Genomic DNA, 15753 nt, shown 5'->3' on the forward strand with positions numbered 1-15753 from the left:
ATTTAAGGAATCTCAAATTGAGATTCCTTAAATGCAATGCATGAAACTTTAAAAAATAGCAAATTCGCACTTAGGGGGAGCAAATTACCATGAGGTTGAACCTCATGGTAATTTGCGAAAACTTGGAAAAATGCACTTTTGTGCATTTTTCAAAGTTTCATGTTGTGCACACACATGCCCTTAGGGCATGTGTGTGCACAACATATGTGCACAGATTGATTTCAGGGGTGCAACAGGGTGTCCTTTGGACACCCCTGCACCCTTGAAATCGCATTCTCAATTTGCGATTCGCAAATTGCAAATCGCAAATTGAGAATGTCTTCCCATTCATTCCTATGGGCCGGGGAGCTATTCCTTAATTGCGATGCGCAATTTGCGAGTTGCAATTAAGGAATTTTAAGAAATCGCAATTTATTTAGCAATTTCTTCATGCATAGCCATTTGCGATTCTTTATTAGCGATTCCTTATTTTTCGCTAATAAGGAATCGCAAATGGCCATGTTGATGCATGTGGGCACAAATGTGAATCTAGGTGTTCTTAAGTTAAAATGCAAGATAAATCAACATATCCTGTACTTGTTGCACAAACATAGCTGTATGTCAAAGTAGTAGTGCACAACCCGGTTACACAAATAGTGGCCCAACTCCTCAATAACTAAGCGGGGCAATTGTAATAAGGCTACTTTATGCACACTCATGCTTTACTTTTTTGTCAATTAATAGGTCCTTCTGGAGAAGACAGACTCAACTAAAAGATGTCAGGCCAAGTTCCATTACAAGTTCATTTCCAAAGCTGATGTCAAATGTTGATGCAGCCTATGAGGACTCAGATAAAGGAATTGCTTATTTCTTTAAAGGTACCAAATAGATTCCTCTGGTGGCAATTGTAAATCTCTTATATAAAACATGCCAAAATACTCTGTGTAAATTCTAACACAACTTGGATATTCTCAGAATGACAGAGACATGACATATCAAAAATATGTTTTTTGTTTCGACAATTGATTTTTGAAAGCTATGGCATATCAATAATATGTTTTTGTATTCAACAATTGATTTTTGAAAGCAATGTGGATCATAATTATTCCATACATATATACATATTTACATATGTAAATTTCCACCATGGACTATGCCAGCACTGTGTGCTGGGGTAAGCAAAATAGCTTTATAAATCTGATACCTTTCTTCTTGACGGGAGGAAATCAATCACAACAACAAAGTCCTAAGCTTTGAGTGCTTCAACTTGCAGTTATCGACCAAAGCTAAGTTATTAGGTAATCTTTGGCATTAATAGCATATCTCAAGAAGGTGAGGAAAGCTTGATAACATTTTTTGAAGGAAGTGAAACCACTCCTCCATGAAAGCTCTTTCAGAAAAGCCCACTTTTGTCCTTCTGTGTACAATCCTGTTCCATGGTATGCAAGACTCCACACTAGGCCCCTGAAAAGCATCCCCCAAACTACAACAGACCTCCTAAAGTTCCTGAAGAAATTAACCCATATGACCCATCTCCCGATGAAACTTCAGTGGTTCTCCTTGCAAACCAACATCGTCTTCAAGACCAGCTACATTATCCGCAGACCTTCCCCGGCAGGGGGTGGAACAACATCCCAGTATCCAACAGAAATGCTGAATAATCCTTTGATTCAGAAAAAAACCAAGAGACTCACCTCCTTAAAGAACATTGTTTTTCGACACACTAAAATGCCTTGCTCCTTTGTTGACTATAGCCCCACTACTCCAATATGTAGACACACTTAAATTTACTTCTGACATTTGGCTTTGTGTAGTACCCCATAGCATCTGACTAGGTTTGAGATAGCCACACACTTACATCTTCAGTTGTTAACTACGTTCAGTGAAAGTCTATGATGTAACATAAATTGCAAAGGCAGCATCTCACAACCAGGCAATGCTTCCATTTCACTTTAGAGCTTTAACAATACATTACACATCAATTACCATTATATATATTACGTAAACTCAGGCAGTGTGAAGAAAACACCTACATACATACATACATATATCCATTTCATATCTGCATAGTTTGTAGTAAAGTTATTTTTTAAATCCTGCTTAATCTTGGCCCCTTTATCCCTTACCGTCTGAAGAGTATTTATTTTCCCCATCTTTTGGGGAATGGATAAGTTTCAGTTCTTCCCCTTAACACATTACAGTAAACTCTTTTCTTCACTGATCTAGACTGAAGCACCAAGCCTTATTATACTCTTAGTGATGCTTCACTGGAATTGATGAAACTGACACCCTGAGTGAGCCAAACAATCAGAACCCCCACATTTTTAGGCCAGTGTTGAGTGGAGTCCAAGAGATTTTACTTTGCTTGTCAGTTCATTTTGGAGGCCCATACTTGAAATTGTGGTTGTTTGATTTAGTGTTGGATTGTTTAAATCAATTAATCAAAAAGGGACTAGCTTGGAATGGGGTTGGTATGATATTATATTATAATCATCAGTGTGACTCAGTATTGTTTTGTCAAATGGTGGTGGCACCTGCTGGGTGTCTTTTGAAAGCTTTCACCCACCAACCTAGTTGGTGGCATGCTTCATCATCGGGCCCACCCAGTGACACCTAGCGTGTCCCGGGTGTGCTACGACGCCTGATTACAGCGGAGCAGGTATGTCACTGTGTGTGCGGTGAAGGGTGTTGAGTAAGTGAGTTTAAAACGGCTTGGCGGGGGTCCCAGTACCCAGAGGGTAAGGACACTTTATTAAATGGGCCTCCGCCAGCGGTTAAAAATAAGGCTGTGGGACGTTAGAGGCGGGTTACGACCTCCTACGTCCTTTGATGTGTCAACATGTTTCAGCCAGTGCCTTATCAGTAATCTGGCTTTCTTCAGGACAGACAAAAGTGTGTGTAATTAAAATTAGGGGTTGTGTAGTGTAGGCTATGTGTCTACACGCCCTAAAGTGTATCTAACTGTGAGAGGGGGGATTCCCTTCTCAAGATCACCTGTACAAATAACATAAAGGGACAGAGACAAAACATACAGTGGAGAAAAGAGTCACTAGGAGATATTTATCATTGGTTATGACAGCCGGCTTAATAGCGATGGGGTGCAGGCTATTGGCGGCTCAAGTGTAATGGTACTGGTGGTACCATTATGGTGAAAGATCGCACTAGAACTTCGATGGTGAAGTGGTTTAAAAAAACGAAATTGTTCAACAGTGGTGAAGAAGGTGAAAAAATGAGGCGTAAGGTCTATGGCTTACGCTAGTTTTAGGTTGATTTAGCTTCAAGGTTATTGAAGTGGTAAAGGGTTGACCCTATATGGGAGACGAAGGTAGGACCACTGGGGTTAGGAGACCTGTTGGGAAAAAGAGGGAGAGTGGTAGCGCTTACCCAACGTAGAGGTGGATGATCAGCATACTCACAGGATTTCTGGTCAGCGCCGGCGTGGGACCTGTTGTGCCTCCTTCGCAGAACCGGTAAGTAGTGGCTGGTTCTGCCGGTTTATATACTGAGCCTGATAGGCTAAGTGAGAGGCTAAGTGAGGGCACCTGGAGGTGGAGGAATTGTTTAAATCGACATCCATTTGCAAATTAGCTCAAAAGATTCTTTAAACCACTAAATGTCATGGACAGCAAGGATTTTCAGGCACAGTTGTTTGTCATTAGCTTATTGAGGAACCTTGATGCTCAGCAGCTAAGCCATGTCTACTCACTCCAACTTTAAGTGCACAATCCCTTTGTTTGGGAATTAAAACCTCTTTGTAGACTCATATCAAGACTCAATACGGCTGTAGTACATGCCAGAGCAAGCCTCCAGAGGCTATTACCTGTACAATTGCTTTTCACTGTTTTTAACTTACTTTATCGCCAATGGTTTCAATGAGGGTTGTTGTTTTTCTTCTGTTTTAGGTCCTCATTACTGGAAAACAAGAGGATTTAACATGCAAGGCTCACCTCAGCCTATATCTGACTTTGGATTTCCAAGCCATGTAGAAAAAATAGATGCAGCTGTTCACTTAAAGGATTCCAAAAAGACTTTGTTCTTCACTGGTGAAGATTATTACAGGTCAGTTACTTCAAAATCTTAATATGCAATATTCACTTGTTGTTTCTGTTGAGGATAAATGATTTTTTTTTATGAGGAACACACAAAAGTTGATGGGAGTCTGCCTGCAAAATGTCATACCATTGCCAATTGTGTGGGGGTAGCTGTGGAAACGTCATACCTTTTGCCCTGATCACCCCCCATTTTTGGATTTATGCTGGTGCTGGTGGTTTCTGACTGTGAAAGTTTTCTGGACTTTGCTAGCCAGGTCCAGGTTTAGTGCTCTATGCTATAATGGTATATGCTGATTGGTACACATTCTAATTGGTAAGAACAGCCTGCCTGTAATTCCCTAGTATATGCTAGGTCATGTAGGTTTTAGAAAGACCAGTAGCCAGTGCTTAATTTGAGCTGGTGGGGGTCACAAGCACTCATTTTTGGGGACCGGCACTTTTTTTTCCTCATCAGATATTTACCGATAGCAAAAGAGGGAAAAACACACATAGTAGCAAGAAGAAGGATGGGAAAGATGGGAAAACCATCACAAAAGGAGAATCAGAAACCTGTAAGTGTGATATCATGGGAAACTTAGTATCTGGTAGTGGATTAAAAAGGCATTTGGTGGATTGAAGACTGTGCAGCTTTGTTATTCAGAGTCCTGACATTTAATAGCACCATGTGAAATGTGGTTGGGTCTGCACAACGTCTCAATCAAACTCATGTTTGTATGCGAATGCAATTTAAATTTTATATGCGTGCAGTGCTGTGGGAGAGGGTATCTCCTAGGTATAACAGGCTAAATGTGAGTCCAAGGAAACCCGGGACTAAGCTCTGCACAGCTCCAACGGCACTCAGGCCTAAATATAATAAACGTGATCAACAAACCTTTCACAGATCATAAACACAAATTTTCACTTAAGTGGTTGCACAAAACATCATAAAATGATGAATCATTGAATGAAAATTGAAAAATAATGCATTTCTGATAGTTTCCACAATAAAGACATATGAAATAATTTCAATTCTGATACCAAAAGGAACATTCGTCAACAACTGAATGCATTTCGGGTTCACTCTGAACCCTTCATCAGGGGTGTAGATATACCAAACAATAAATATTCGGAGTCAGTCAGGTTGCGAATCTACAAGAAATATATAAAGTAGCCTCAGTTATAGCAATCATACAATGCAGTTCGAATAATAATCAGCAGTTACCATTTAGCTGTGGGTGGTAACATTCCAAAAAACGACACCACCAGAGGAAAAACAGCAATAGAATAATAATAAGAAAGGTAATGAATGATGACATAGAATAATCATAGAAAAGATGATGAGGTAAAGTCAGGAAACAGCAAAGTGCCTCTAAACCATATGTGATGAAATCAATTTAATTTCAGCAGATGAAACCAAGTGAAAAACAAAACCAAAAGCAGGTAGTAACGTAAGTGATGTTTCCCTACATCCCACATAGATGATGATATCAACAGTATACCTCCTGCTGTCCAGCATGGGCCAAAACGAGTATATCCCGTGTTCTCAAAATAGAGTTATGAAAATGGGTGGATGCTACAAGAAAATATAAATAAATGTATAAATATATCGTGATCTCAATGAATCCACCAGCTTGAGGAACACTCACCAAAAGGACAACGTACCCCTATTCGTGGAAAAGCATCAAAGAAGGCTCAAGACGTAGCCCGTGTAATTCAACGAAGCCCCTAGATTCACTAGAATGAAGGGTACGTAATCATAATTAAATCTAACAAATCTGGCGAGCCACACGCTCAGGTTTAAGATGGGAACAGAGTCTCAGTTTTACCTAAATATAAAGGAACGGCCCCCCCTCTCTCTGTGTTCTCGTAATCTGCGTCCAAAGAGAATCTAAAGTGAACATAAGAAAAGTACTCGGAATAAGCATGTGGGCTAAACCCATATTCCAGAGGACATGGCCTTAGCCAAAGTTGAATATCCCATACCTCTTACGGCAGAACGCTGTCTGTAAACGGGTTTTCGTTGCTCCTGTTGGGTATGTGGTGTGCGGTTAAAGTAATGCCTAATACTTCCGCGTTGAAGCGGCATGCCGTCTCTATGTGATAGACATAAAGAACGGACTAGTTCACAAAGCTCGCCTGATCTAAAAAGGTGCTAATTTCTAGACGACTGCAGTAAAATGGGGGCAAATAGTTATAGTAATGACGGGAAAACGATAAAAGAGTCCAAACCTAGAAGAAATAGATCAGTTTTGATAGAAAAAATAGAAGAAAGCAATTAAAGTAGAAAATAGCAAATAAAAGTGACAGTGATGACAAAGAATGTCGTTTAAAAGCGTGTAAATAACCCCTCACAGTCTAGAGTCATGTAGTGTTGCTCATAGAAAGCATAAAAGTTCATAATGGTCATTGTGTCAGGCCTCTCGTCGTTGCTCCTCAGGATTGGATTGATGCTTAACAGGGGCCCACCTCTAGATCGTCCCAAGTCTGGCTTTGTGTGACACAGACTATTAAGGAGATCAAGCGGGGGAAAAAATAAGGTAGTCCGGAGGGGAACAGCTGGGCAACGGGAAATGGAGACCTGTAAATATACAAAGCAGGGAATCAATGGGAGAGTCACTCTATGCTTAACTACTCTCTACCAAAAAGCGTTTATGTTTGACACCCACCTGAAGAGTTCTACAGGTGATAGGGAACGAAGAGTGACAGAACAGGCTTCTTCTCAATTCCCAGGCTTTCCTGCTTAAATATATAAAGAAGACCATGAATATGCCCCTTCCTTCCCACCACTATACATAGGGTATCAAAAAGCATTAAAGGGAAGGCAGAACATCCATCACCTACCCACGGAAAACTGGAAGGGAGCCTAAATGCCAATGGGGATAAACCTTGTTTGTCACTGAGTACAGAAAATAATATTTCCCCTCCGCTTGTTCAGTGAAAGATAGTACCAGCCGGTACTCAACACACCCTAAGAGTTTCTCAACCAACACGGGAGTCAATTAGGGTATTGTCCAGGAAGAAATAACATAAACATAATTGTTGCCCAGCGAAATGAGGAGAAGGGCTTAACTCCCAGGCAGATACGTCTCTGCAGGGAAACAGCAGGACCACTCCTCCCCTTAAGTACACGGATACTTGGCTTCAGTATCCGATCTGACCTCCGCACTCAGCCGAGTTGGAGACCATATGCAAACAGTATTACAAAGGATAGCACAGTATGAGAACCCCCCTTGCTCGGGGAAAACCTGTATCTGGATCTCGCAAAACGCGAAGTGGGCGCTTCCTAAGCCCCTCCTGATAATCCACAAAGGCGGTGCAGAACTGGGTTCCAAACTCGGAAAATCTGCAAACCGGGACGGGCGCTTCCTAAGCCCCACCTAATAATCCAGCGGATCAGAAATCCGTCCAGCGTAAGCTTCCTTCAGCCCACCTGAACACGCACAAACCAAGAACAGGACACACGAACCTCCTACCAGAACGCCAGGAAAGAATAATCGGCAATGCGTCTTCTGCTGACACCATGATATCCCGTTTCCTGGTCGCGCATCGTCATTCTGATGCGCCGCGCTAGGTAACATGGGAAATATAGTTTTCGTTCGTTCTGGTAGATATGCTTTGCAGGCAGTGATTTACCGGAGGCCGGGGATTCCTGACAGAACACCCCCCCTTCACAAGATTCACTGACTGCCTCCAGGTTTACCAGGATGAGACAGATGGAATCTCTTCACCAGCCTAGGGGCATGAACGGCACCAGCAGGTTCCCAAGAGTTCTCCTCAGGCCCATACCCTTTCCAGGCCACCAGATATTGGAGTCGACCCCTCACCTCGCGGGAGTCCAGGATGCCCCTCACCTCGTACTCAACATCATGTTGCACCCTCACCGGTTCAGGAGTTGTAGTTCGAGGACCCTTCGCGGGTTTGAGCAGCGACACATGGAATACAGGATGAATCCTGAAATGTCCCGGAAGGCGCAGTTTCACAGCTACAGGGTTGATGTGACGAAGCACCTGGTAGGGGCCAATAAACCTAGGGTTGAAGACACTATATTTGCGAAAGCGAATATTTCTAGTGGACAACCACACCCAATCTCCCTTGTTGTAAAGAGAACAGGGCCTACGATGTTCATCAGCCTTTGCTTTGTATTTCAGTTTAGCCTTTTCAAGATTTCTCCTCGCTAGTAGTACGGTTTTCCGCAACTGAACTAACCTTGACTGCAACTGAGGGATCGGGACTTCGGAGGATGGGACACTCAAAGGGGCGAACCGAGGGTGAAACCCATATGTGCAGAAAAACGGGGTGTAGGAAGTAGAAGAGTGCGCAGCATCATTATATGAAACCTCAGCAGTCCATAACCAGTCAACCCATGCCTCAGTAGTAGTGTCAACAAAACATCTCAAGTATTGCTTGAGTGTTTGATTCAACCTTTCGGTTTGTCCATCCGTCTGAGGATGAAAGCTTGTGGATAAGGAGGATGCTATGCCTAACCTGTTACACCAGACTTTCCAAAACTTAGCAGTGAACTGGGCTCCCCTGTCCGAAACTATTACCTTGGGTAATCCATGTAACCTGACCACATGAAGGAGCAATAGATGAGCAAGTTGGCTGGCAGTTAGGACCCCTTTACATGCAATGAAATGACCTAGTTTAGTCAAATAGTCCACTACTACCAATATGGCTGTCATCCCCTGATCTTTAGGGAGACCCACCACAAAGTCCACAGAAAAGCTCTCCCAAGGACTCACAGGAGTGGGCATGCTTTGCAGAAGTCCTTGCGTTGGACGATGGTCACTTTTGGCCTGAGAACAAATGTCACATCGCTGCACCCATGCAAGGACATCAGGACGGATGGTAGGCCACCAATACGTGCGTAGCATTTTCTCCAAAGTTTTCTTTCCTCCTGTGTGACCTGCACATGGCAGATCATGACACCAACGAAATGCCTGTTGTCTTAACGCTAACGTGGGCAGGAGCAGCTGTGAACCCTTTTTTGGCAATCCTTGTCGGATTTTCCACTCAGGATGTAGGCGGATCCATGTCTTCCAGCTAAAGGTTTGCATACCCTTTTTGACTTTGTGAAGGAACTCCTCGGTGTGTATCACTCCTACCACCTTCTCGGGATCAATGATGCATTTCTCTGGTAAGACCTCCATGGCTGGGCTGTTTTCTTGACGCGAGAGAGCATCGGCCTTCCGGTTGTCACAACCAGGACGAAATGTTACCATGAAGTGGTATTCAGCAAAAAACTGCATCCAGCGTAGTTGTCTAGGAGTAAGGTGACGAGCAGCACGCATAAACTGTAAGTTACGGTGGTCAGTATATACCGTGATTTGCTGAGAGGCTCTCATCAACCAATGCCTCCATTCAGCGAAGGCGTCTTTGATTGCGAGCAGTTCTTTTTCTGCAATGGTGTAATTACGCTCCGCGGTGTTCAGTTTTCGAGACATGAAAGCAATGGGATGGAGATGACCGGTACTCTCATTTCTTTGGGAGAGTACTGCACCAACAGCTAGTTCGGAAGCGTCTGCTTCAACTACAAACGGGAGTTTCGGATCGGCATGGGTGAGCACAGGAGCATGAAAGCATTTTTTAGTTGTTCAAAAGCTGTTTGTTCTGTCAAACCCCACGCAAAAGGAGTGTTCTTCCTAGTGAGCTTAGTAAGCGGGGTTACCATGTCTGAGAAATGAGCAATGAACCTCCTATAGAAGTTCGCAAAACCAAGGAGTCGTTGAATGTCTTTGATGTTGTGAGGTCTCGGCCACTCCACGATTGCCCGCACTTTTCTTTCAGCCATAATTTGCCCTGAAGGAGTGAGCATAACTCCAAGGAATTCAACAGTGGTGACATGGAACTCACACCTCGTTAACTTACAATATAAATGGTTCTGTTGTAAGGCGTGAAGGACTTGACATACATGGTTTTGATGTTCCATCTCCCCATTGGAGTAAATCAGGATGTCATCAATGTAGACGACTACGAAGATGTCCAAAAAGTCCCTCAACACCTCATTCAAAAAAAATTGAAAAGAGGCTGGGGCGTTACAAAGCCCAAAGGGCATCACCAGGTACTCAAAAAGCCCGTACCGTGTTTTAAAAGCGGTCTTCCACTCGTCGCCACTTCTCACTCTCACTAAATGATAGGCTCCTCTTAGGTCCAATTTGGTGTAAATTGTGGCGGATCTCACTTGCTCCAATAACACTGGTATCAAGGGGAGCGGGTACTGATTTTTGATCGTGATGGCATTTAAAGCCCTGTAATCGATGCAGCAACGGAGTTCCCCCTTTGCTTTCGGGATAAAAAAAAGCGGGGAAGCGGCTGGAGATCGGGAGGGACGAATGAAACCCAATTTCAGAAGTTCATCTAAGTATTCCCTGAGATGTGCAGTTTCGGGTTGTGACAAAGCGTAGATCCTACCACAAGGAACCACAGACCCCGGCATCAAATCAATACGGCAGTCGTATTTACGATGTGGGGGGAGAACTTCCGCCTTTACTTTACTGAATACTTCTTCATACTTCTGATAGCAACGAGGTAACGTTACTTCTTTCTCCGCGGCCGTGGAAATGTAATGAGTAGCGGCTATAGACATGGAAAGTCGCGAACTCTCTCTAAGGCAATGGTTTTGACAATAAGTGGAGTGGAATTGCAAGGACTGATCCGTCCAGCTGATGGTGGGCTCATGTTTTTTCAGCCATGGAAGTCCCAAAATAACCCCGTATGTAGGGGCATGAATGAGGTTGAATGATATGTTTTCGGTATGATAGTTCCCATACCACATCTCATATTCTGGCGTATGTTGGTTGATTGGGCCAGATTCCAGTTCATGTCCGTCCACCGCAAACACTGCCTCAGGAACAGATTTGGTAACAGGGATTACCCCCAAACGCCGGGCTTCCGCTAGATCCATAAAACAGCCAGTGGCACCAGAGTCTATCATTGCTCGAATGTTCTTGGGAGTGTTGTCAATCCACAACTCCAAGGTCAAGAAGAACAGGCGGTTTTCTACGTAGTCTTCTTCTGTGACTGAAGGGATGAAATGAGTGCTCGAGTTTCTCCCTTCTGATAAACTCAAGCGTTGGAGTTTTCCGACCCCTTTTCCACTGTAGATCCTGCCACCTGTCCTGAACGAAAACGACCTCCCTTAGGTTTCACAGGGCATTCCCGTAAGAAGTGTCCTTTCTTTCCACAATAGAGGCAAAGCCCAAACTTTCGGCGATGTTCTCGTTCACTGGGGGTTAGGGATGCCCGTACCACTCCGATCTCCATAGGTTCTGTTTTTCCTTCCGATTTCTCTCCCGTGACGGTTTTTTCACCCAAAAGTAGAGGTCGGTCCTTTCTGCTTTGTTCTCCTTTTCGTTCCCTTAGACGATGGTCAAGCCGTAAAGCTAAATCAATAAAGGCAGCACAAGTCGTAGGCTGGGGTTCGACTTGGTCGATGACATCTTTAAGGTTTTCTGTGAGTCCCTGGTAGAACAGAACCATTTGTTTTGCTTCAGGCCAATCGGTTTCCGCTATTAATCTCCTAAAGTGGTTTAGGTAGGTGACTAGGTCTGAAGAGCCCTGTTTATGCACAAGTAATTCTTTATCTGCTGAAAAGGTTTCAGCTCTCCTGTCAAAAGTCTTTTCGAACTCAGTCCTAAATAGGTCCCAATCATAAAGAATGGCATCATTACTCTTCACTATGGGAACCGCCCACTGAGCTGCCTCACCACCCAGGTAAGAAATCAAAAAAGAAACCCTGGCTTGGTTAGTTAGGAAACACTTAGGTTTACAGGTGAAGTGTAACAAAACCTGGGTCATGAATACGTGTACCTTTTTTCTGTCACCCAAAAACCGCTCTGGGGGGGCTAAAGGAACAGGGGAAGGCATTTCCACTACTACTGAGGCAGGTTGAGGGGCAGTGGCCCCTGCATCAAAAGGGTTACACTGCGAGGCATCAAACCGAGCTTGCAATGCGGCAGTCTCTTGTCGAGAGGTGGCGAGTTCTGTTTGTACCAAGGCTAGTGCAGCCAGGACATCATCTAAGGTGGCCATCCCTATTTTCAACCCAACCAGGAGGAGAAGAACTCGTGGGCCGATTATTCTGTCAGGCCTCTCGTCGTTGCTCCTCAGGATTGGATTGATGCTTAACAGGGGCCCACCTCTAGATCGTCCCAAGTCTGGCTTTGTGTGACACAGACTATTAAGGAGATCAAGCGGGGGAAAAAATAAGGTAGTCCGGAGGGGAACAGCTGGGCAACGGGAAATGGAGACCTGTAAATATACAAAGCAGGGAATCAATGGGAGAGTCACTCTATGCTTAACTACTCTCTACCAAAAAGCGTTTATGTTTGACACCCACCTGAAGAGGTCTACAGGTGATAGGGAACGAAGAGTGACAGAACAGGCTTCTTCTCAATTCCCAGGCTTTCCTGCTTAAATATATAAAGAAGACCATGAATATGCCCCTTCCTTCCCACCACTATACATAGGGTATCAAAAAGCATTAAAGGGAAGGCAGAACATCCATCACCTACCCACGGAAAACTGGAAGGGAGCCTAAATGCCAATGGGGATAAACCTTGTTTGTCACTGAGTACAGAAAATAATATTTCCCCTCCGCTTGTTCAGTGAAAGATAGTACCAGCCGGTACTCAACACACCCTAAGAGTTTCTCAACCAACACGGGAGTCAATTAGGGTATTGTCCAGGAAGAAATAACATAAACATAATTGTTGCCCAGCGAAATGAGGAGAAGGGCTTAACTCCCAGGCAGATACGTCTCTGCAGGGAAACAGCAGGACCACTCCTCCCCTTGAGTACACGGATACTTGGCTTCAGTATCCGATCCGACCTCCGCACTCAGCTGAGTTGGAGACCATATGCAAACAGTATTACAAAGGATAGCACAGTATGAGAACCCCCCTTGCTCGGGGAACACCTGTATCTGGATCTCGAATAACGCGAAGTGGGCGCTTCCTAAGCCCCTCCTGATAATCCACAAAGGCGGTGCAGAACTGGGTTCCAAACTCAGAAAATCTGCAAACCGGGACGGGCGCTTCCTAAGCCCCACCTAATAATCCAGCGGATCAGAAATCCGTCTAGCGTAAGCTTCCTTCAGCCCACCTGAACACGCACAAACCAAGAACAGGACACACGAACCTCCTACCAGAACGCCAGGAACGAATAATCGGCAATGCGTCTTCTGCTGACACCATAATATCCCGTTTCCTGGTCGCGCATCGTCATTCTGATGCGCCGCGCTAGGTAACATGGGAAATGTAGTTTTCGTTTGTTCCGGTAGATATGCTTTGCAGGCAGTGATTTACCGGAGGCCGGGGATTCCTGACACATTGAGACCCCCTGGGATTACCGTCCCTAATTTCTTGATCCATTGTGTTTCTTTGCATGATAATGTGGTGTTCATGTCAGTACCTATGTGAGGTTGGATGTGTTCAAGTATAGTGAACCTGAGCTGCAGGATAGTATGTACAGCATTAACCCAATGTGCTGCCAGTGAGGAATTCATGTTTTTATTGCGGATCCGGCTCTTATGTTCCACTATTCTAGTTTTAATTTTTCTACTGGTCCTGCCCACGTAGATCAGTCCACATGGACATTTGATCGCATAGATGACATTTTCTGTCGTACAGTCTGAAGTGTGTCTTAGAGCTATTGCTTTGCCTGATTGGGGATGTCGAAATTCTTTCCCAATTATTACGTTCCAACATTGTCTGCAATTGTTGCATTTTCTCATGCCCTTGACTTCCCCCAGTTTATCTGTCCTCGATGATTTTAAACGTTCCCGAAGATTTTGAGCTCGAGTGTGAGCAAACAATGGTATTCCAGTGAAGACTCCATGAAAATCAGGTTCGTTTTCAATCAATTCCCACCTATTCCTAATGATAGCCTTTATTTTGGGGGCTTGTGTGGAGTGTTTTAAAACGAACACCTCTTTTTTGGCACTTTTTTTTTTTGCTTTTGCAGTAGATCTTCCTTTTTATGTTGGACACAGTCCTTCTAGCTTCATTCAAAATGACTTCCGGGTAACCTCTTTCTCTGTATCTTCTCTCCTGTTCATCCATCTGTTGTTCACAAATATCTTCATTCGATGTAATTCTTTTGATTCTCATCAGCTGGGAGATAGGTAAATGTTTTTTTAAAGACAAGGGATGAGCACTTGAGAAATGTAATGCGCTGTTCATATCAGTGGGGTTTTTTGAAGACTTTAGTTTCCAAACCTGTGCTTGTCTTTAATATTTTGATATCAAGAAAATGTATTTTGGTCTCATTAATGTCATGTGTAAACTGTATCCGTCTGTTGAATAAATTCAGTTCTTGCAAACATTTATCCAGTTTCAATCGCGGACCTTTCCAGATGACCAAGATGTCATCAATATATGGAATGAACATGATAGCATGTTTTTTGCCAGTCTGGGTGATGAAGTATATACTTTTCTTCAAAATACGCCATAAAGGTGTTAGCGTAAGCGGGTGCCCCCGGGAATCCCATAGAGGTACCCGTCCTCTGCACATAAAACCGATTTTGCCAGCAAAAATAACTGTGAAACAAAGCGAAATGGAGTAGTTCCAAAAGAAACACACTTTTTTCTTATGGTAAATCCAAGTTTAACAATCTCCATTCCATTGCTTCAAGTCCCTCTTCATGAGCTATGGACGTGTATAGCGCCACCACATCGATAGTGCAAAGCGGGTCTTGTGATAGCTGAAAATATGTGTCCTCATTTTGAACATGCATGTTCACACTTCCTTGGTAAAAGTCAGTATCAAGAATTACCAGGGCTCCTCCCTTATCCGCTGGTTGAAAAGTAGTAGAATGATCTTGTTGCATCTTATTTAGAATCCTTCGTTCTTGAAATGTGAAATTAGAATATGATGATGTAGAATATTTCACTTGTTCAAGATCTTTCTTGACTAGAATTTCAAAGTTGTCTAATGTTTTATGAGATATAGGCGAAATGATTTTGCTTTTAGGTTTGAACTGAGTTTGAGAAGTAGATGTATCCACTGTGGTACCACTCGAAAAGAACCATCTCAATCTTAGTTTCCTCATGAACTTGAAAAGGGACACTTCAGTCTCCAATGCATCAGATGTATCTGAGGGTACAAATGATAATCCCTTGTTCAATATACTCAATTCCTTTTGACTAAACTGTTTTTGTGAAATATTGATCACCAAGGATTCATAGGGGTTTTATTTCTTCACTTCTCTTCTGGGTCTGCCCGTTTCCACAGGTGTAGGTTTTTTTGATTTGTCCCCTGCGGGTCCTCCGTTTCCAGGGGCTGTTTTGTCGGGAGGTATTTTGCCTCCCTGGCCTGCCTCTAAAAAAGGCTGTCCAGTAGCTGAGAAAGTTGGTGTTTCATCTCTAGCTTTTCTTAAGCTCTGAGAGACTGATGCAGCACTGGGTCTTTGCATGGTTAGGTCTTGATCTGTGGCAAGGCTCTCTTCTGATGAGGTGGTCCCTGGTTTTTTGAAAACTCTTTTTTGGGCGTAGTTGTCTGCCCACGTGTATACCTCGTCCAGTTTATAATCTATTGTGTCCCTTCTGAATTTTCGGGTCTTGCGCTGATGTACTTCTCGAGCATGAATGTCTAGATTTCTATTGATGTCTTCTAAAGTCTCTGTCCAATCTTCTTGTTCCATTTGGCTACTAAGGTCACCTTTTAGTTTGTTTATATCCTGTGTAAGTTCCTTCAAGGCATTGGAGATCTCCTCCACCAGTAATAAAATCAAATCCAGCAAACA

The 15753-nt window shown here is 43.5% G+C and overlaps 1 protein-coding gene across 1 annotated transcript in view; it reads left to right on the top strand.

The window, feature by feature from the left end:
- LOC147698690 (matrix metalloproteinase-20-like) overlaps positions 1-15753 on the top strand; it is a 203694-nt gene that overhangs the window by 137367 nt on the left and 50574 nt on the right. The window contains exons 7-8 of the mRNA XM_086933491.1: positions 724-857; positions 3882-4038. Of these exons, the coding sequence (XP_086789617.1) occupies positions 724-857; positions 3882-4038 (291 nt within the window). The remainder of the gene's footprint in view (positions 1-723; positions 858-3881; positions 4039-15753) is intronic.

The sequence above is a fragment of the Lissotriton vulgaris genome, chromosome 8 (genome assembly GCF_964263255.1).
Source record: "Lissotriton vulgaris chromosome 8, aLisVul1.2, whole genome shotgun sequence".
NCBI classification, from domain to species: domain Eukaryota; kingdom Metazoa; phylum Chordata; class Amphibia; order Caudata; family Salamandridae; genus Lissotriton; species Lissotriton vulgaris.